A 23,818-nucleotide genomic window follows, 5' to 3' on the forward strand; every position below is an offset into this window, starting at 1 on the left:
ACTATATACACACATTTATTAATATTCTGACCTTATTCACATTTTTTCTAGGTTTTTTTGTATTTTTTTATATCCGTAAGGGGGTTAGAATTACTCCGCACATTCTGTTTATTTTTTATTTATTTTTATTTTTAATTTTCATGTTTTGGGTTGCTTTTGTTGATTTTTTTATACTGCAATACCCCTTTTTTCATTTATTGGGGCACTATAGTGGAAATATAAACTGCGCACAGTGAAAGTAATTATCAGCACAGGAACTGCGCAAGCGCAGTGGAATTATAGGTGTTATAATTTTTTCCCCTATAAGGGTTTTTTTGTACACAGAGTGTGTTTGTCTCTGTCTAGTATCACAAATATTTTTAGTATCACAAAAAATTTAGTATCACAAAAGTATTTTGAATATTGCTTGGTACTCTTGAATTTTTGGTGGTTTTCATATGTGGTTTTGGGTGCTTCAGGGTTTAATTGATTAATTATCCCTTTGGGATTTTGATTGATTGACTACGTTGGTGAATAACTGAACGTGTCCACCTCTTTTGGGGTTATCCACTGTAGGGTAATCAATATAAATGGTTTATAGTGGCACGTGGTTGAATTTAGGATAACAAGAAAAAATTTGTTGGACACAAACACAAAAATTGGGACATTATAGCAAACACATATTTGGTTTGCACAGAGTCTGTAGGGAAGACAAAAGGTAATATAGGGTTTGAGGTAGCGCCAGTAGCCCACAACTACTATTCTTATCTACACACATGACACATCTCCTCGAAATGGAAATAAGCAGAGTAAACACATTTGGTGTTGGGGTGAAAAAAGCCCCTGTAAAGAGTTTTAATGAGAATCTTTATACATGTTTATATATATTTTTATTTTTCTAATGGCAGATTGTGGGGGGATCGTGCAGGGCAGGGGGGAGCTGTTGGGGTTGGTCCTTGCCCCCAATAGCAGGATCACAATATATTTTACACAGGAGTGGCCTGAGTTGGGAACTGGCAGCAATAAGGCACTAATATGCCCAAAAGTTGACTCAGTGGTCACTGCACATGGCAGGTAAGTGAACTCCACAGGACCCTTTATATGTGGCAGTGACAGTATGACATGGTGTCACACAAAGGCAGTACTAGGAGTGAGAATCCCACAAACAAAGCAAGTACATTCTATAGGGTCAGGACTTCAGGAGTGCCTTGTTGCTGCAATTTCCAGGGTGGATAGAAGCAAACTTTAGTGTTTGTTCTGAGTTTGTAAACCTCAGCACAGGCTCCATCAGAGCAGGTAACACGTGTTAATAAAAAGACATGAATGGGGATGGGAGGAAGGGAATAGAAGATGTGCAATTATTTACACAATGTAGAAAGCACATTCTTTAGTACACCGAGTAGATCCGAATTCCACAGCAAAGGACCATACTGAAGATCATCTCAATAATCTAAAGAGAATGGAAATAGGACAATTAATTAATGAGAGAAAAACAAAAAAAGAAAAAAAAATTCAGCATAAACACTAGAAATACACTATATTACCAAAAGTATTGGGACGCCTGCCTTTACACACACATGAACTTTAATGACATCCCGGTCTTAATCTGTATGGTTCAATATTGAGTTGGCCCACCCTTTGCAGCTATAACAGCTTCAACTCTTCTGGGAAGGCTGTCCACAAGGTTTAGGAGTGTGTCTATGGGAATGTTTGACCATTGTTCCAGAGGCGCATTTGTGAGGTCAGGCACTGATGTGGAAAAGAAGGCCTGGATCACAGTCTCCACTCTAATTCATCCTAAAGCTGTTCTATTAGGCTGAAGTGCAGGTCAGTCAAGTTCCTTCGCCCCAAACTCGCTCATCCATGTCTTTATGGACCTCGCTTTGTGCACTCATCCATCATATTTACCCCAACCTAGCTGCTTACATCTAAAGTGATACTGAAGGCTACAGGTTTTAATAAAAAAGAGGTAATACTTACCTGCTCTGTGTAATGACATTGCACAGATATGTCACTTTCTTCTTCTTCTGGCAGTCCCCTGCTGGTGCTTTCAGCTTCTCTATCCTCCGGGTGTCTCCTGGGTGCTAAGGAGGTACCATTGTGGGTGTGTTCCCATGGCTGGCTGTGTGCATCCATAGACACCCATAGCACTGGTAAGCCACACCCCCGTTCACTAATCACAGGACTGTGACGGTAGCAGGAGCCTATGGCTCTGCTGCCTTCAGTTTCTCCTATGAAAGCAGAAAGGGGAGCTGTGCTGGAGTCGGAGATGGTGCTGAAACAGTGACATGCAGCTAGGTTATTTTAGGGCTGGTCTATGTTTTTAGGGATGGGGGAAAGGCGGGGGTGTTCTTTATTACCACCCACCATCACCATATGACAGCACTCTGGCCTGGTAAACTTGCTGTTCAGGAACCCATAACTCCATTGTGGGAGACAGTCACATGGTACCCCATCGTCACAAGTACTGGATATTTCACTGAAATTCATCCGATGAATGGGACAACAAATGGGAGGCAGTTATGAATAAAGGATATCAAGGCCCCTTTCACACTGGGGTGGTGGGTGTGTTGGCGGTAAAGCGGCACTATTTCCTTCAATTTTGCGGCGATATTCGGCCGCTGGTGTGGGGGGGGGGGGCGCGCTTTTACCCCCGAAAGTGGCTGAGAGAGGGTTAAAACCACCACAAAGCGCTGCTGCAGCGCTATGCCGGTGGTATAGCTGTGCTGCCCATTCATTTCAATGGGCGGGATCGGCTTAGGAGCAGGTATATACACCGTTCCTTCACCGCTCCAAAGATGCGGCTTGCAGTTTTTTTTAATGTCCTGCAAGCGCACCGCTCCAGTGTGAAAGCCCTTGGGTTTCACACTGGAGAGACGGGAGCGGTGATTTACAGGCGCTATTTTTAGCGCTGTAGCGCCTGTAAAGCGTCTCAGTGTGAAAGGGGTCTAAGAGAATCTGTTAGCTTGCCCTCAATGTACAAAGTAAAGCTGTATTTTAAAACGTCCAATATCTATAATCCAGTAATTATCGGGCCCCAGCCTTTTTATTTATTCAATGAATTGCCTCCTCCTTGTTGTTCCCCATGGCACTGCTGCCTATGGATGACTACTTATTTCCCAGTGTCGCCTATGGTTATTACTCCACGGGTATTCCATGTTGGAATGTAAAGCCCCGTACACGGGCCAAAATCAGCTGTTACAATAGAAACCTGCTGACTTTGTGCCCATGTGTACAGCTGCTTGTCTGACAGGAACCGATCTCAGGACTGGCTTCTGCAGAACGAGTATGCTGTTAAACCAGCAGCTGATTGGCATCGTCTGAACTTACCGGTGTGTTCTCTCAGCGGGACAGTCCCCCTGTGAGAACACAGTAGAGAGATCGTGGTACTAACATTGCATAGTTAGTACAGCGACCTCCTCATTTTTTTCCCGTTCAGGCTTGGCATTGGCAATTAGTGGATTAGCATTAGTGTAGTGCATGCGGCTGTGACCTCCTAATTTGGTCACTAGGTGGCTCCCTTATTCTTATTGAACTTCCCAGTAAGATTTGCAATTCCCTAGTCTCTAAAATAAAATAAAAAATGTTTGGTTGGAGTCATTCATTAAAGATCATTTCTCCATCAATATACAAGCCTTTGGGTGCCTCTACAAACCTTTTTATATTCTAGGACTAGGGGTTATCCTCAGCTTTCCACTGGGTTGCTTTTCTTTATCTGATGTGACCCATACTGAGAAAGTTCTGTATCACACCAACTTTTTTCTACACCCCGGTTCAAATGAAGGCTTTTATTTTTTTTTACACTTGTAGTTAGGTTGAACCACGGTTTTACCTCCCCCCCGTAAAGGCAGCTGAATGGGCTTGTACACATGGCAAGACCACAAAGCTTTACTTTGAGGCAAAAAGTATACCCTTGTTACCCACTTAAAAACCCCATTTGGCTGTAAAAAAAAACAAAAAAAGAAAAAAATCTCTTTTCTGCAGTTAAACTCCAACCTGTTCTCATTTTTTCCCACTTTAAATAAAACATGTATCTGCAAATTGCAATGCTTATGTTTTCTGAGTCTAACAGACTGGGGGAAAAAAGATGAAAATGTTACATGGGAAAATAAACATGAAATGTTGCGTGTGTAAAGCCCTGAACACCCTCTGCCAGTTAATCCACTAGTGTCATTTTGGCTCCGGATCATAGAACTTAACTGACTCCTTAAGCTTTGGTTCAAGTCAGGTGAAGACGGAGATTAAACACATTCGGCCATCGAAACCTCTCAGTGTGTTGTGCTTACAGTCAACAACCACAGACTTCTCAACAGCACTTCATTATGTCAAAATAACAATATTTTCTTCTTACAAAGCATGGGATGCTGTGGAAAATATCTACAGGCTTGCAATTTATATCTCTCTCTCTCTCTCTCTCTCTCTCTATATATATATATATATATATATATATATATATATATATATATATATATATATATATATATATATATATATATATATATATATATATATATATATATATATATATATATATATATATATATATAGGAATACCGTAGAACGTGGTGATAAAGAAAAGTAGATACACCAATGACAAGTCTGCTTAAAGGGGTTGTAAACCCTTGAGATTTTTCAACCTAATGCATTCTACGCATTAAGGTGGAAAACTTTCTGTGTTGAAGCTCCCCCCCTTTATCTTACCTGAACCCGATTGTTCCAGCGATGAGCCCAGCAGCTCCAGCCACTGTCTCGGGTCCTCATTGGATAGTCTGATAGCAGCAGGAGCCATTGGCTCCCGCTGCTGCCAATTAAATCCAGTGACATGGGGGCGTGGCAAAGTCTTGCTGTCTCTGTCAATGGATGCAGCAGCAGGGAGAGCGCCCGCACGAGTGCCCCCATGGAAAGCGGCTCTCCGTGGGGCACTCGATGAAGAGTAGGTGCCAGGAGTGCCGCTGGGGGACCCCAGAAAAGGAGGATCGGGGCCGATCTATGCAAAACCCTTGCACAGAGGAGGTAAGTATGACATGTTTGTTATTTTAAAAAAATTGTCTAAGTATGATTTTTATTGCATACTTACATTGGTCCAGCTTGGGCATTACATACCTCTGGGACTACTGTGTAAGCAGGAAATCACTGTAGTAGTTAGCACTACTACACTGATCGCCACATTCTTCCGTGATCTGTGCCGAGCAGCTTCCTTTCTGCATAGTAAACGAAGAGGTTCGCTTCAGCCATTTACAGAACGCCTTGTATTTTTTTAAAGAATGCAAGACATTTACTGATTGGATGAGGCTGAGAGGTGTTGCAATGGACATCACAATCTCCATCTCATCCAATCAGAGAACACCTTAGCCACTGAAAACATACCAGGCATTCTGTTAATTATCTTTAGTCCAAGCTGGACCAATGCAACTGTACATAAAATCATGCCTAGACTTAAGCTTTAAAGAGCAGGTCCAGCCTGTAAAAAAAAAAAATCGAAGTCAGCAGCTACAAATACTGTAGCTGCTGCCTTTTAATATAAAGACACTTACCTGTTCAGGTATCCCGCAATGTCAGCACCCCTAGCTGATTCGTCAATTGGCTTTGGATGCAGACGCCGGTATCTTTACTGAGGGAAACAGAAAGTGAAGCCTTGAGGCTTCACAGCCTGTTTCCTACTGCGCATGCGTGAGTTGCGCTGCACCTTCTGAATGGTCCCGTTGTCTGCAGGCACCTCTGTGTCTCACGGAAAGTGGGGGGGGGAGCGGGGCTGGAAAATTTGTATATCGCCATGTGGCGATCTTACCCGGAGGTGGGAGCAGGTACCTGGTTTTGGGGAAGGTGCAAACAAGCAGAGCTTCCCCTTTTTGAGTTATTCCTTGCCAGTTTTGGTTCTCCATTATATTACAGTAATAAGTGCCTTGATGACATGTGTGGTTTTCTTGTATATTTGTAATGAGTGCAAATTGAAACTTTTTTATTGAAATATTAGACACAGGTTTTATTAGGATGCTTTAAATGCTGAGAAGATTCTAATGTAGACAAGAAAGTCGGTAATCTTACCATGATTACAGCCACCACTGCAGCTGCAATCCCGACCACGTGCAGCTTAGACTTAAACAGTTCATCGATTTTCTCATGGCAATTCTAAAACAAAGAAAAAAGACTAAGTAAATGTAAAGCAACTTGTTCTGCATCAGGCTCTATGTATTACAAGACAGATCAACAAACCAATTCCTTCAAAGAAGTGTTTGCTCTGATATAAAATCAGTATATATTAAGGATTGCCCATAATGGATGTGCTGTTACTGCACTTGATACGTTTTGTATGTTCCTGTGTTCCCCCTCCTGTTTTGGTGCTAGTTCGCACAGTATTTGTCTAGATACTTCCTACCTTTCTCTAATGCTCAGTTAGTTTCAGTTTCTAAGCAGAGCTAGACTTAGGAAATACATTCTCTTCTTATGCTGTGTACACACATTCGGAATTCTGGTCGGAAAAAGCTCTGATGGTTTTCCCAACGGAATTTCACTCAAACTGTCTTGCCTACACATAGTCACACCAAATTCCGACCGCCAAGAACACGGTGACGTACAACACGTATGAGGGGACTAGAAAATAGAAGTTCAATACCTGGTAGCCAATAGCTTCCATCTCGTAGTTGAATCTGAGCATATGTGAGTTTTTGCACATCGGAATTGCCTACACGCGATTGGAATTTCCATCAGGAAAATTCAGAACATGCTATCAAATTTTTGCTGGCGAGAATTTGGCCAGCTAAATCCCGATGGAGCATAACACGGTCGCATTTTCCAATGGAAATCTCTCATCTGTCTTTTGCTGGCCGAAATTCCGATCGTGTGTACGCGGCATTACACTTCAAAAGACTCTCTGCTTAAAGAGGAAGTAAACCCCGTGCGATTTCTTATTTCTTCAATCTCTAAATACTATAGCTAATTACACGTTAAGACATTAAAATCGCCATAAAACAAGGTCGGGAAATACCTTATTTTTTGTCTTTATTAGATCTCCATTTCTGGGTATTGGCCGCGCCATTACTTCTACTGTTTCAGGAATCTTTTCTGGACTTCAGTTCTGCCCTTACTGTGTTTCCCTTTGGAAATCCCGTGCATGCGCCGTAGCGCCGAAACCAAGCCTCTATCTCAATGCTGCTCTGATTCACTCTCCTGTGTGACATCTTATTCTGCCACAAGGGGGAGAAGCAGGACGGAGATGATCAGAGCAGCATTGCGAGACTTCCCTGTGCCGTTCAGGGAGGAAGCTCATCAATCCTAATGTCCCGACATGCAGGGGAAATAGAAATGGCACATAGTGTGCCGTTAATCAAAATACCTAATGCGTAGTCGCGCCTGACGTCACTTTTTATTACATGGCGCTTTCTATGAAAACTAAAACAGGGAGCACTTTGTGCTATGTAGATTACTAAGATATAAAGTTGTAGTGGAGGATTTACAACCACTTTAAGCAGAACTAAAATTCTGCTGTAAAACAACAAGCAGGCAGGCTCTTTATTGCAGAAGAGACATGCGATATTGATTCTGCTATAAAATACAACTACTGGTCAGTTTGCTGTCTTCTCCAGCATGGAAACTGAGCTGCACATGCGCAACTCAGCTCCCATCACCGGCACGGTTCCTGTGCCAGGATGGCTGACACCTGTGCATGCGCAGGAGTGATGTCATTCCACGCCAGCCAATGATGATGGTTGAAAACCTGGCGCCCAGGAGAATATGCTGGCACTAACAAGAGAGAGGGGCCACTGGAGAAAAGGTAAGTTTAGCTACACTTTATGTAAACCTGTTAAATCCAATGTTTGTGTATTATTGTGGAGTTAAAGCATTTGCTACCTCAACATTTAATATTCCTGATATGTGCCTGTTGTACCATGTACTCGAATGACAAAGTCTCCTGTTCTCTTTGTATTGCTTCCTGTATGTGAAATCACTGGTGTTCTTGCCAGTCCCTTTGCTTTCCTAATAAAAACTGACCACACTAAGCAGAGAACATAGCGTGGTCAGTTCTCTAGCTATGCTGGCAACTCAGCCTGCTGTTATGCAATGATCAGACACTCCCCCCGCTGCACAGCCATTCACTGGGAAGCTCAGTGTGCTGCTGCTTCTCCTCCCCCAGGTCTTATGCAGCTGAGAACAGAGAGAATGTGATCACTTATAAAAAAAAGGGGAAAAGGTATTTATAATGTTTTTTTTTTTATATCTATACATAAAACGTTTTGTCTTTCATTTCTATTTTAAACTGAATGGGTTGTTTTACAAGGTGATCATTTACAAATCACTTTAAAGTGGATGTAAACCCTCACATATACCCAGTGAAGTGAACAGCCTCAAATGATACACAGAGATGAAACAAATCTCCATACATAAGTTTTACATGCATATCTGCTGTCTTCAGCTTTATATACTGTTTAGAAAGTGCACGTTTTGTTAGAATTTTCTCTTCCTGATTCACCTGTGGGTGTGCATTCTTGCCATACACTGAGACGGATTGGAAGAAAGATGAAAACCCCCCTCCACATAGGCAGAGACTTGCAGAGCTGTGCTGTGAATAGACCAGCTCTCTGCTAATCTACCAACCCCCACACAAAATTCAGCCTGGTTTTATCACAGTTGACAAAGAACTTGTCAGACGTTATCATGCTGATAACAGGAGAACGGAGTAGGAGAAAGCCACAGAACTTAGGGCGCAGATCAGTGTATTATGGTGGGGATCGCACCAAAATCATTTGTGTTAGTACGACGATCTGTCAGTTCTTTGTTCGTTCAGTCTGTTGGGTTGAATGAAAAAAATTAGTCGAGTGTACTGGGCTTAAAGTGATTGTAAGGGTTGGGTTTTTTTTTTAAATAACAAACATATCATACTTACCTCCACTGTGCAGCTCATTTTGCACAGAGTGGCCCTGAACCTGCCCTTCTGGGGCCCCCTGGCGGCTCCTTCCCACATCAGATAACACCTTAGGAGAAGCGCCCTCCCGGTGTATTACCTTGCGGATGCGTTCCCAAGTCCAGCACTCGGCGTCCATATCTACCGAATGCAGGACCTGACCCCGCACCCCCAGTCATTGGATTTGATTGACAGCAGTGGGAATCAATGGCTGCACTGCTATCAATCTATCCAATCAAGAGCCAAAAACCCCCGGGCAGAGAGACAGTGTGTCCCCGTGGGTCAAGTTCAAGGGCTCTGGTAAGTAAAATGGGGGGGGGGGGGGGGTTGCGTGTTGATCACTGCCAGGTGTTTCTATACCTTAATGCATAGGATGCCTGTGCACGGGCAGGTTTGCAACCCCTTTAAGAATCGTAGAAATGCAGAGTGCCTTTTGGGCATCTTGAGGGCTATGGGAACTAAATAAACCACTCTGGCTTAAAGGACACCTGTCATAGGAGAAATATTAGAGAAAATAAGAGACTGCTAGTGCTAATCTCACATCCAATTCGCATGACAGGAGACTGTGAGCGGCTCGCAATGGAGCCTGTTAACACACCTCCGGGGCAGCCACGCTCTGCATTTGGAAAGGGCCATGCGCCTTCTTTGGTTTCGATTCAGGTGCGAATTTAGGCAAAAATTCAGACCCAACTCGCACCTGAATCAGTGACCAGGGACGTACCGGTCCCCCTGCTGTGAGCCGCGGCTGCAGCATGTGCGAACCCAGCCTAAAGGTTCGTTCACGCGAGTGGTGCATTGTAAAGCGCGGTTGATCACTTTTGAGCAATCCGCGGTTGATCACTTTTTAAATGGCATTTGACAGGCGGTCAGGAGTTGATATGTTGCCACAATTTGTGTGCATTGCACACAGTTGCAGCTTAGCCCTATAGAAGTGCATAAGTTGCATTTGGAAACGGTATTTTATGTGTTGCCACAGTTACAAAGCACAGCATTGCAGCTGCAGCGTGTGCACAGCTATGAGTGGCTGCATGTTAATGTAAACAGCATGGATGGACAAATCTCTCCTGCTGACAATTGCCCTAGATGCAGCTGTTGTTCAGCCAACAATTTTCCACCTGGTTCCTTTAAGCCCTTGTACACACGGCCGGAGAATCTGTCGGAATGAGTCTTATCGGACCGTGTCAGATAATCCGACTGTGTGTGGTATGCATCGGACTGATTCCGTCCGAATCTCCGTCCGACCCAATTTTCCAACATGTTGGAAAGATTTCCCGACCAACTGGGCTGGACGGACCTAATCTGATCATGTGTAGAACATTTTCATCGGACCAAGTGCCACGCATGCTCAGATCAAATTCCTACATCAAAGCTATTGGCTACTAGCCTGAATCTAGTCCCATCGTAACGAAATTACGTCATCACGTTCTGAAAGATCGGATTTTTCGCCAACTTGGCCCGACCGTGTGTATGCAACAGTTTCGGACACAATCCTTCGGACTAAATCCGACGGATTTGGTTGGCAAAATCTCCGACCGTGTGTACGTGGGCTAAGATTTTCAGACTGAAGACTGGCGGGTGGAATGATGCTGGCAGGGCCGCCCACTGTCTGAATGTCGGCTGGTTCTTTAGGAGCTGGTTGAAATTGGTTCAGTGTATGGATATCTTCTGGCCCCTTTCATATGAAGTCAGTTTTTCAAGCAGACCCGACTGGACCCTCCAATCACCCCTATGGACAGGTGGGTGTAAATGGGCCTCTGTCTGTTTACACCCGCCTACCTCCAATCCGATTTGGTCTGCTAAGGAAAAACAAAAGGGGATCTGCCCCCACTGTCTAGGTGGATCTGATTGGAGGGCAATGCGTTTACACCCAGCCAACCATAGAGCAGATCCAAACACAGTCCACTGCATGTTCCTAACGCCCCTTTTATACATGGCGGACTTCGTCAAGCAGATCCGCCTTCTCAGTGGGGGATCTGTCCCCTGAGCAGGTGGATGACGGGTCAGTGTCCGCTCTGCTAATGCGAAGCAGACACGTACACAGCCCAATTTTTCAACTGGACAGATGGAGCCGGACTGTCTATCTGTTTCCATCCAATTGTTATCCAACCCGATCCACTAGACAGATGTCATTCCCATCCGTCTGTTTTTGGTGGAGCGGATCGGATGTAGGACAATGGGTGGCTTGAAAAACAGGCGGACCCGATCAGTCCGCTCATGTGAAAGAGGACTAAAGGTGTGTGAGCTTCGAGGACAACATAGGACCCAAGTGTTCTATTCCCAAATTCAATGACAACTCTGCAACGACTCAAACATTCTGTGATAAATACATTTCCAAAAGAGACAAGTAAACGAGACTTAAAATCAGACCTGTGTATAAACTACTGTGAAGGAAACTTGCAATTTAGCTGTTGACCACAGCACCCAATATGATTCAAACTGTCATTGTACTAGTGCAGGAAAGAAATGAAGGTAAACATCGTACTCAGTACTATGTGATCAGTTTTATTGCTAAAACACACTGTGGTCAAATAGACGTTCATTAATTACATACATTTTCCATCACAAATACCGAGTACTGTCACAACACTGTTCTGTATACTCACATTTTTTACTCCGTCCATACACAGACTGTCCCCCCCAGTTAGATTTAGCTCATCTGAACAGCACTGCAGCTAAAAGATGAAAGATAACAGAAAGATTAACAGCTAGTCAAAATTTACCCCAAAATAACAGGATAAAATGATGATATCGACAAACGTTAGCATAGAACACACACAAGACTCTGAATATTAATGCAAACACTTACTGGGATCCCCATTTTTAGTTTGCAGTTGTTCTTAGATCCCAAAATCAAAAGGTAATAATAACACAAAGACAATTAATTCTTAATAAACTGCAATAAAAAGAATGGCATGTCTGATCACTGCAAGTCATACTGTTTCATTGTGGTTCTCTGTATAAAGCCCCAGCCTTTAGGCTGAACATCCTAAACACGGAGCTTGTGTTTATCTACACATAAGAGTTTTTGGAGTATTTGTTCAAAACAAATAGGGAATACAGAATGTAGAAAGGGGGACGGGGGTATGCATATCAGTGATTTTAAACAGAAAATGTTACATGTTGCCACCAGATGGAGCTAAGTATTATAGGAAATTATTCTGATACTTTGCTCCATCTAGTGGACAAATGCGAGAAATTACTATGCTTTTTAACATTTAGTCACCAAATGTGGTATTTTCCATTAAAGTGGTTGGAAACCCTTTTCCAACCACTTTTTACTACAGATAAGCCTATAATAAGGCTTACCTGTAGCTACCCTGGACATCTCCTAAACCTGCATGGTTTAGGAGATATCCCCTGTATCAGCATGTGCCGACGTCATCAGCACATGAGCACCGAAAACAATGGCACGTTCGTGCCGTTGCTTCAGCTAGTATGCCGTTACCTGCGGCATGACCTCATGCGGAGTGACGTCATCATGGCTCCGGCCAATCACAGCGCTGGAGCCTGCGATACCTGGAAGTAACTCTGGGAGCGATGTTGCCGGCCAGAGCGGTGCGGGGGCTTCGATCTAAGGTAAGTAATTCATAATGAGCTAGTATGCTATGCATACTAGCTCATTATGCCTCTGTCTTTCAGGTTTTTTTTTTTTCTTGTTAGTGGGTTTACAACCACTTTAAGGCCTCATGCACACAGGGTATTTTCCCAGCTTTATCTGAATACCTTTCTCCAAGAAGGAGAAAATCAGAGTAAAAAAAGCGCCGTAAAGCAGTGTCTTGCAAACGCGTTTAGAGTGTTCAGATGAGTCGAACGTTTTGGTGTTCATTCATTTCACTGGTCTGGATTTTATTGTATTCTGGCCATTTAACACAATGGCCAGAATACATTGTGCTCAACCACTAAACGCACTTTCAGCTATCCTGTGATGGCTTTTTTTCCGACCTGAAAACACTCCTGCTTCTAAATACCTGTAAATGCCTATGTATGCATGGACACACGGACTAACAGAGGGGAGTTCAGACGCAGAAAAAAAACAAAAAAAACGCCCTTAAAGTGGTTGTAAACCCTTACAACCAACTTTGACCTACAGGTAAGCCTAGATTAAGGCTTACCTGTAGGTCCAAGAAATATCTTCTAAACCTATACGGTTTAGGAGATATTTACCTGAAGACAGCCACCGCTGTCTAAGGGGGCATGCGCCGTAGACAGCGGAGTGCTGGCGCACTGGGTAAGCTGCAGATTGCGGTAATATGCCGCGAGTGTCGGCTCCCGTGTGCATGCGCAGGAGTGACGTCATCGCTGCTCCGGCGAATCACAGCGCCGGAGCAGCGAGAACCACCAAGAAGATGGACGCTCGGAACTACAGGAGACAGCGGTGACTTCGCTGGCTCCTGTGTCAGGTAAGTGACACATAATGGACTACTATGCGATGCATAGTAGTCCATTATGCTTTACCTTTGCAGGGAATCAAAGAGGAAGTAAACCCATTAGGGTTTACTTCCTCTTTAAAAGCAGTGTTTTTGATGCCCAGTGTGAATGAGGCCTTAAAATAAATGACTTACAAAAGAACACAGGATATAACTTAATATTTCTTTTTCTTGCCCCGGTCACACAGAACATGCACTTTTCTTTTTAAATCAACCCCCAAGTGTAAGTTTATATATTTCTAATAAAACTAACATTTCCAACTCTACTGTCACAAGTCTAAAACCCCATTTCCCTTTCGAATGGAAATCTGACGCCTTGAAATTTTTGGGCAATTATCTTACCCCCCCAGCTACACTCCCTCTTCAAGCGTAATTACATCCCGCTATTAAACAGCATCAAGTCAGACCTGAGACAATGGTCCACCCTCTGACACTCCTGGCTGGGGAAAATAAACATTATTAAAATGAACATCCTTCCCAGAGTCCTGTTTACCTTTCAGATGTTGCCACTGGGGGTGCCAGAGTGATCTTATTTCGCTCCAAATCCAGGGGGTGGGGGGTCTGGCCCTTCCAAACTTCAAAGCATTCTACCAAGCCACAATTCTGGCTAGGATCTCTGACTGGAAGCATGCTAGTAACACTAAGCTTTGGGTCAATTTGGACTGGGAACTTAGTGGTGTTGACTTATCTGCGATGCCCTGGATCCCGCGCTCATAGAGTATTCTGGCCAATCATCTCACCCCTATTTCCACACTCGCAGTCTGGGACTCCCTACATAAGAAATTTTCATGGTCCTCTTCTGCATCACCTCACCCGGGGTAACAATCTTAAACCCCTATTGGACATTGTGAGCCCAAGACAGGCCTCTTTTATGGACATTTGGAGATACAAACAGGTGCAGCAATTGGTGCATTCTCTCCCTCATCCACTACGTAGTACCCAGGACTTAACTCCGATTGAACAGGTATTCTTCCACAAAGAACCCCCTTCCCACTGTATATCACAATTTTATAAAGCCCTCCTCGAGCTGCAGGACTCCTCATTCCCGGAATTCCTTAATAAATGGGAAACTGATCTGAATTCTAAAATCTTCAATGACCAGAAGGATAAGACCCTTCAACTTGCTCAAACCTCTTCTATTTCATCCAGGAATACCGAAATTAACTATAAGCTGTTGATTAGATTGCACTATACGCCAGCCAAAATGCATACCATGTTCCCCTCCTGTTCCCCATTGTGTTGGAGGAACTGCGGGAACACAGCAACTCATGCTCATATCTGGTGGAAGTGCCCGATAATCCAACCTTACTGGTCACAAATAATTTGGTTGGTGAACCAAATCACGAAATCTACTATACCCCTGGAGCCATGGACAATACTCTTTCACAACACAATGGAATCATTGGGCTCATACAAACGTTCATTAACCCCACAGCTGCTTAACACTGCTAAGGCCCTCATCCCAGCTAACTGGGGACAACCTCACACCCCCTCAATGCAAAATTGGATACAGGCAGTGAATAACACCTACCTGATGGAAGAACTCACCTTCATTGCCAAGGACAAGCTTCTTCGCCACTCGGCGATCTGGTTCCCGTGGTTTGAATTTAAAAACTCTAATGAATACAGGGACATAATGTTTGCGTCTCCTCAACAACCGCAACGCACTCCCCTACAGACACCAAACATGGCATAGAGACATATTGATCTTAGCTTAAGCCTAATTCTCCTTAAATGGTACCTGAGTTTGCTTAAAGTAAGCTGGAGAAGTCCATCAAATACCAGCCCCCTACCCTTCCCTCCTCACCTTACATCTATCCCCCCCTTTTTTCACCATTCTAGGTCTTCTAGGTCCTCTTCTATTTCCCTTCCCAATTCTTCTCTAATTACTCCCCTTTCCTCTCTGTGCCCTTTTTCTTTTCTTTCCTTTCCTTTCTGTTTCAGTCAGTAAAATAAATGTTTGCGCCTTTAACTAAAACAATGTGAACACATATGCAGAGGTATAACTAGACTGACCCAGGCTCAAACAGATTGTACAATTATAGGAGCCTATCTGCCCCTGTGTGTTGTCAGACAACATTCTATGTATGTTTGTATGCATATGTGCCTATCGTTTGGTTGTTTACTGCACCGTTGTATTGTTCTTTTGTGTTTAATAAACAAATATTAAACAAAAAAAAACAGCATAAAACATACACTCAATGGTGGTTGATTTACTAAAGACAAATCCACTCTGCACTCCAAGTGCAAATGGAAGTGCAGTTGCTGTAGATCTGAGGGGTAGATCTGAAATGAGTGGAAGCTCTGTTGATTTTATCATCCAATCACGTGCAAGCTAAAATGCTGTTTTTTATTTTCCTTGCATGTCCCCCTCGGATCTACAGCGACTTTACTTCCAAGTGCACACGTAGTGTGGATTTGCCTTTCGTAAATAGCCCCCACTATTTCTAAATCAAAAAGCCTTGTACATTACAACATATTGGGGGTTATTTACTAAAGGCAAATCCACTTTGCACTGCAGTGAACTTGGAAGTGCAGTCGCTGTAGATCTGAGGGGGACATGCAAGGAAAAAAAAAAACAGCATTTTTGCTTGCACATGATTGGATGATAGAGCTTCCCCTCATTTCAGAGCCTCCCCTCAGATCTACAGTGACTGCACTTCCAAATGCACTTGTAGTGCAAAGTGGATTTGCCTTTAGTAAATCACCCCCATTGCCTGTCTCAATGTGGATCGGCTGGGAGCAGAAGATTTGGCTGACAGTTAGTGAGGAGATATATTCTGTATTAATTAAGGGATATGGGAATTTTAGACTGTTGGGCTATACCAGTGATGGCGAACCTTGGCACCCCAGATGTTTTGGAACTATAGTTCCCATGATGCTCAGCTATACTGCAGAGAGCATGAGCATCATGGGAAATGTAGTTCCAAAACATCTGGGGTGCCAAGGTTCGCCATCACTGGGCTATACTGTCGACAGTCCATGAATTTCCGCGTACCCTGATGGACAAATACCCGTGCCCCTCTATGGACTTTAAATCCCAATGAACTGCAACACAGAATGTGTGTTTTCAGTTCAATGGGGGTTATTTACTAAAGGAAAAGCCACTTTGCACTGCAAGTGCACTTGGAAGTAAAGTCGCTGTAGATCCGAGGGGGACATGCAAGGAAAAAAAAAAAAAAAAAACTGCACATGATTGGATGACAAAATCAGCAGAGCTTCCCCTCATTTCATATCTATCCTTTAGATTTAGAGTGACTGCACTTCCAAGTGTACTTCCAGTGCCCTTTGTAAATAACCCCCAATGTCTTGTAGTGCGTTAAGATCCAGGTTCATTGTGTACTGCATGGTTGCATATTAAGGTTCCATTAAAAATCGAACTATGTGGCATGATGGAACTTTTAGTTTATCAAAGACTAGCAGTCTATAGTTAACTCTTTGTTGTCTCTAGACTGCGGCCATATCTCTCAGTACAATAAACCCATCACTGTAGCACGTGTTCCATCAAGTATGCCTTACCGTCTCATGAAAGGCTTTGACCACGGTTCGAGCCTTTTCCTTCTCATCTTTCTTGCCACTCTTCGCTTGCTCGGAAGCTTCATCGTAGAACTGTTTTATCTCCTTCGACACCTGAAGAGGAGAAAATTATGAATTTATATCTGCAATATCACATAACTTTTTAGAAAAGTGTTTGAACTGTTTCTGGAAGTCTGCATTGCCCAAACCATTCAGATTCTCCCTCTCCATCCCCCAGCGCCAGTACGGCAGAGTAAAAAGAAAAATCGAGGGGTAACTGGACTATCACTAGACAGTCACTCTTGAGTACCTGACATGGTGACCCAGCCAGCACATGATTACAGCTTAACATTGAAAATCTTCCCAATATGAACAGAGCAGGAATAAACTATCACAGAGAGACCGCTTCTCTTCCTGGTTATTTGTTGCTTCAACTACTCCTTTATTATTATACAGGATTTATATAGCACCAACAGTTTGAGCAGATCTTTAGGCTGGGTTCACACTAGTGCAAATTGGATGAGGGTTTCGCAGTATCCTATTCACATGTCAGGAGATTGTGACTGGCTCTCAATGGAGACGGTTCACACATCTCCGAAGCGGCTGCAGAGCGGATTGCACAGGAGCCCTGCGCATCTTCTGGTCTGTTTCAGGTCTGAATTCAGCAAAATTTCGGGTCTGATTCATCCCTGAAACTGAACGGGAACACACCAGACCGCTGCTGTCAGCCGCATACATCTGCACAGCGTAAACCTAGCCTTACAATATAAAAGGGAGATATACAGCAACAATACAAATTCAATACAAGAGTGTAAGGAGGGCCCTGCTCCCGTGAGCTTACAATCTAATAGGGAGGGGCCGGTGGAACCAAAGGCCCCTTTCACATGGGCTGCCCATGAGGTCCATCTGTCAGTCTTTTGGGTGGACCTGATCGGACCTACACATGTCTGTTGAGTTGACACCCACTGCCATCCGATCCTGTCTGCCAAAAACAGATGGGTGGTGGTCCTATTCCCCATCAGTTTGGCAGATCAGATAGAGATGGACAGGAAGTCTGTTTCCATCCGATTGCCCCATAGAGGAGAGCAGGACTGTGCATAGCACAGCAGACACGGACCTGCCATCCATCTGCTCAGCAGCGATCAGTGGAGAGATCCCCCGCTGAGTAAGTGGATTCTGCTTAGCGAAGGCGCCCGTGTGAAGGGGGTCAAATAGTAATAACTGTGAGGGATGAACTGATGGAAGAAATAGAAGATTTAGTTATTAGCTGAAGGCAGGATAGGTTTCCCTGAAGAGATGAGTTTTCAGAATTCATAATTATCCCAGCTACAAGTCATTACTGCTACTCCCATAGGCCATAATACTTGTTACAAACCCTGCTTATTCTCTCCTACCACTGTAGTATTAGATAATAGGGCCTGGTTTTGTATCGCCCAACCATATGGCATACTGTTTGTATGGTCTGCATAGGTGTGCACAGCCTATTGCATTAGGGTGTGCACCCCAAAGCTAAAACATATGTGCGTGTGTGTATATACTGACAACAGAGCAATGGACAGTGTCAGTAGGGCAGAGATTGGGGTCAGTAGTTTTTATTTTTATTGTTTTTAAAAAAAAATTAAGGAGCCCCATTAGGAGGCTTTGGTGAAATATCAGGGGGAATCAGCACTCCACAGGGTGATTAAGGTGTGCCCAGGCACATCATGTGCGCACGCCTATGATGGTCTGTCATAACCCAATCAGCTGGCTAGCCTTATCAAACTAACAAGATGTCCTAGACTAGTATTCTCCAAACTGCGGCCCTTTACATACTTTTATTCCGGCCCATGGGGCACTGTTCCTGATGCTGGAACATTCATTCCTTCCACTATCACCAACAACTGAGCACGATTCTTTCGACTGACACCAGAAATGGAGCATTATTCATTCCTGACAACAATGGGGCCTCTTCCACTGATACCAATGATAGAGCACATTTCCTCCCACCAATATAAACAATTGGGCACTACTCCTTCCACTGATACCAATGATAGAGCACATTTCCTCCCACCAATATAAACGATTGGGCACTACTCCTTCCACTGAAAACAATGGGATACTATTCCTCTGACTATTAACAATCATGAGCCACTATTCCTCCTCCTAATGCCATAGGTACTATGTCAATTTTTTTCCTTCTTTCCATTGACACTGGGGCATTTTCTCCTCCCACTGGTGACAGTCCCCCCAAGGTCTGAAGGACAATAAACTGGCCCTTGGTTCAGTACATTTGGAGACCCCTGTCCTAGATCAACAAGGCAGGCCAATGTCCAGGGTGAAGAGGCTGATAGAGACAGACGGCACTCTCGGTATCTCACCACCTAGAACCAACTAGAAGACAAGATAAACTGTCATCCTACTCTCAGTATGTGGAATCAATAGTAGCTAACCTGCTCCAAATTTACCTCTTTCTCTGTGCCTCCCTCCAATTCCCATCAGGTGCAAGCAAACAGAAATGAACAGGCAGCACACCGATGCGGAGACTGATGCATAACCGACTTTAATATAATAAATAGGGGATTTACAACACATAGTCTTGTCTGTCCACTTCCCAGCCAACGCATTTCACCCCGTAAAGGGCTTAATCATGGAGACAACATGTAGGGGTGGGGTAAAATGCACTGGAGCAGGATGTGGACAGGCGTGATTATATGTTGTGAATCCTAGGGTTATGATAAAGTTCTAAGCATATATACAGTATCTCACAAAAGCTGTACACTCACTACTTTACATTGTAGCAAAGTGTAATTTCTTCAGTGCTGCCACATAAAAAATATATAATAAAATATTTACAAAAATGTGAGGGGTGTACTCACTTTTGTTAGATACTGTATATAAGCATATAATAAGAATTTGTGAAGGCATCAGTTTGCAGCCTGTTCATTTCTACTTGACAAGTGTCAGTGTACTCTGCTAGCAGTGTAGTTTCTAGGTGTACAGACTCGGAGAGGGTGAAGTGTAACTACACAGTACATTATTGCACCAATAAAATTGCACAACCACTGTAAGCACAGCAACCATAAGAACCAAGCTAAACAGCACTGGCAATTAACACCCCCTCCTGAATGTCCTGCTATCGAAGGCCATTGGCTATATTGGCTATGCAGAAATCATTTTTTTTAATGATTATACATTAACCACTTAACCACTTTCAGACCGGACCATTTTGCTGGTAAATGACCAGAGGTCTTTTTACACTTTGGCACTGCGCTGCTTTAACTGGTAATTGCGCGGTCATGCAATGTTGTACCCAAACAAAATTTGCGTCCTTTTCTTCCCACAAATAGAGCTTTCTTTTGATGGTATTTGATTGCCTCTGCGATTTTTTATTTTTTGCGATATAAACGTAAAAAGACCGCAAATTTTGAAAAAAAATGATATTTTCTACTTTTTGTTATTAGAAAAATCCAATAAACTCAATTTTAGTCATACATTTAGGCCAAAATGTATTCAGCCACATGTCTTTGGTAAAAAAAAAGTCAATAATTGTATATTTATTGGTTTGCGCAAAAGTTGTCACATCTACAAACTAAGGTACGTTTTCTGGAATTTACGCAGCTTTTAGTTTACGACTGCCTATCTCATTTCTTGAGGTGCTAAAATGGCAGGGCAGTACAAAACCCCCCCAAATGACCCCATTTTGGAAAGTAGACCCCCTAAGGAAATTGATAAGAGGCATGTTGAGCCCATTGAATATTTTATTTTTTTGCCTCAAGCGATTGAATAATGACAAAAAAAAATTTTTTTTTTTTTTTTACACAAAGTTGTCACTAAATGATATATTGCTCACACATGCTATGGGCGTATGTGAAATGACACCCCAAAATAAATTCTGCTGCTTCTCCTGAGTATGGGGATACCACATATGTGGGACTTTTTGGGAGCCTAGCCGCGTACGGGGCCCCGAAAACCAAGCACCGCCTTCAGGCTTTCTAAGGGCGTAAATTTTTGAGTTCACTTCTCACTACCTATTACAGTTTTGAAGGCCATAAAATGCCAAGATGGCACAAAACCCCCACAAATGACCCCATTTTAGAAAGTAGACACCCCAAGCTATTTGCTGAGAGGCATGTTGAGTTCATGGAATATTTTATATTTTGCCACAAGTTGCGGGAAAATTACAAACTTTTTTTTTTTTTTTTTTTTTTAACAAAGTTGTCACTAAATGATATATTGCTCATGCATGCCATGGGCATATGTGAAATGACACCCCAAAATAAATTCTGCTGCTTCTCCTGAGTACGGGGATACCACATATGTGGGACTTTTTGGGAGCCTAGCCGCGTACGGGGCCCCGAAAACCAAGCACCGCCTTCAGGCTTTCTAAGGGCGTTACAGTTTTGAAGGCCATAAAATGCCAAGATGGCACAAACCCCCCCCCAAATGACCCCATTTTGGAAAGTAGACACCCCTTAATTTAGGGGTACACTAGTGAGACTAGGTAATTAATGGCGGGTGCCCTGAAACTATAAAAAAATAACTAACCAACCAGCGTCACCTGTAACAGTTATATGGTGATCACTGGTGAAAGGGTTAACTAGGGGGCAATTAGGGGGCTTTATGCGGTAGTATATGGGGGTCCCTGGCGCTATAAAAAGCTGCAGCGAACCTAAATACCTACCTGCCTAACTAGCGTCACCTGTGACACTAATACAGCGATCAGAAAAACGATTGCTTATTAGGCTGGGTTCACACTGGAGCGATGCGGGAACGCCACGAATGCGCGGCGGGTTCCCGCATCGCATGCCTCCCGGCGGCAGTTCACACTGCCCTATGCGAACTGCTGGGAGTGTCAGTGAAATGTTACTGACACCCCCAGATCAGTTCGCATATCGCAGTGCGATCTGCAAACTCGGATCGCATGGTGTGAACACCCATGCGATCCGATTCTGCTGCGGGCCAAAAAAAGGGTCCCGTGCGAATTTGCGGCGGGTGCGGCGAATGGCTGAACTCGAATCGCACAGAGATCGGATGTGATTTGCACTGCAGTGCGGTGCGAATCACATCCGTTCTCATAAACCGCTGCAATGTGAACCCAGCCTTAGTGACACTGGCGACGGGGGGTGATCACGGGGTTAAACCTTTATTGGGGGGGTTAGGGGGGTACCTTAGAACTAAAGGGGGCTAACCCTAACTGCCCTAACAGTTATTAGTCACAAATGACACCCGCCGGGTGATCAGGGGGTTAAACCTTTATTAGGTAATAAATGGCGGGTGCCCTGAAACTATAAAAAAATAACTAACCAACCAGCGTCACCTGTAACAGTTATATGGTGATCACTGGTGAAAGGGTTAACTAGGGGGCAATCAGGGGGCTTTATGCGGTAGTATATGGGGGTCCCTGGCGCTATAAAAAGCTGCGGCGAACCTAAATACCTACCTGCCTAACTAGCGTCACCTGTGACACTAATACGGCGATCAGAAAAATGATCGCTTATTAGGCTGGGTTCACACTGGAGCGATGCGGAAACGCCGCGAATCCGCGGCGGGTTCCCGCATCGCATGCCTCCCGGCGGCAGTTCACACTGCCCTATGCGAACTGCTGGGAGTGTCAGTGAAATGTTACTGACACCCCCAGATCAGTTCGCATATCGCAGTGCGATCTGCAAACTCGGATCGCATGGTGTGAACACCCATGCGATCCGATTCTGCTGCGGGCCAAAAAAAGGGTCCCGTGCGAATTTGCGGCGGGTGTGGCGGGTGCGGCGAATGGCTGAACTCGAATCGCACAGAGATCGGATGTGATTTGCACTGCAGTGCGGTGCGAATCACATTCGTTCTCATAAACCGCTGCAATGTGAACCCAGCCTTAGTGACACTGGCGACGGGGGGTGATCACGGGGTTAAACCTTTATTGGGGGGGTTAGGGGGGTACATTAGAACTAAAGGGGGCTAACTCTAACTGCCCTAACAGTTATTACAGTCACAAATGACACCAATGCAAAAAAAAAAAAAAAAATGACATTGGTGTCACTGTGACTGGGGGGCAGGGGTAATTGGGGGGGTGATCGGGGGGTAAAGGGGGGTGTGAGTGTGCCTGGCATGTTCTACTGTGTGTGTAGAGTGTTGGTGCAACTTACTGATCCGCTCTCCTCCGTGTCGGAACGAAAAATACCGACACGGAGGAGAGAATACATCACTTCCTCTCCTGTGTTTACATTACAGGAGAGGAAGTGATGTCACCGGGGATTTCTATTCGTCGGGAGCGATCGCGAGGGGGTGGCCATGAATGAATGGCCGTCCCCTCGTCCGGGATCGCTCCCGAACGAATACCGACCGCCGCAGGCACCGGGCGGGGGCCCGATCGGGCCCCCGACCCGCGGGAGGCAAGGGACGTACATGTATGTCCTTATGCCTGCCCGTGCCATTGTACCGACGTACATCGGCGTGCGGCGGTCGGCAACTGGTTAAGGACCGCCTCCTGCACATATACGTCGGCAGAATGGCAAGGCTGGGCACAATAACGTACCAGTACGTTGCTCTTTAAATGCCCAGCCGTGGGTCGGGAGTGCGCCGCTGGCGGTGCGCTCCCGACCCGATACTGAGCTCCATGACCGTGGCCGCAGGACCAGCGGACCCGATCGCCACTGGTGTCCCGCAATCGGGTCACAGAGCTGACGAACGAGGAGAGGTCTGTGTAAAAAAACCTCTCCTCGTGCTTCCTACTAAGGCCGTCACCAATCGTCTGTTCCCTGATATAGGGAAAGACGATCAGTGAGGTCACATGCCAGGCCACGTCCCCTACAATAAAAAAAACAAAACACATAACGTCATACATAACCCCTCCTCGCCCCCTAGTGGTTAACTCCTTCAATGCCAGTGTCATTTACACAGGAATCAGTGCATTTAAATAGCAACGATTGCTGTATAAATGACAATGGTTCCAAAAATGTGTCAAAAATGTTCAATGTGTCTGCCCTAATGTCGCAGTCACAATAAAAATCACTGATCGCCGCCA

At 44.3% G+C, this 23,818-nt stretch overlaps 1 protein-coding gene across 1 annotated transcript in view; it reads right to left on the reverse strand.

Annotated features, from left to right (window-relative positions):
• Window positions 1-797: 797 nt before the first annotated feature.
• The window catches only part of CD81 (CD81 molecule), a 98,820-nt gene continuing 75,799 nt past the window's right edge, over window positions 798-23,818 (reverse strand). The window contains exons 5-8 of the mRNA XM_077460693.1: window positions 16,825-16,935; window positions 11,482-11,550; window positions 6,025-6,108; window positions 798-1,429 (exon numbers count right to left, since the gene is read on the reverse strand). Of these exons, the coding sequence (XP_077316819.1) occupies window positions 1,367-1,429; window positions 6,025-6,108; window positions 11,482-11,550; window positions 16,825-16,935 (327 nt within the window). The 3' untranslated portion in view covers window positions 798-1,366. The remainder of the gene's footprint in view (window positions 1,430-6,024; window positions 6,109-11,481; window positions 11,551-16,824; window positions 16,936-23,818) is intronic.

This window comes from Lithobates pipiens, unplaced genomic scaffold (genome assembly GCF_037356315.1).
Source record: "Lithobates pipiens isolate NorthernLeopardFrog02 unplaced genomic scaffold, aLitPip1_a1.2 Scaffold_10, whole genome shotgun sequence".
Taxonomy (NCBI): Eukaryota; Metazoa; Chordata; class Amphibia; order Anura; family Ranidae; genus Lithobates; species Lithobates pipiens.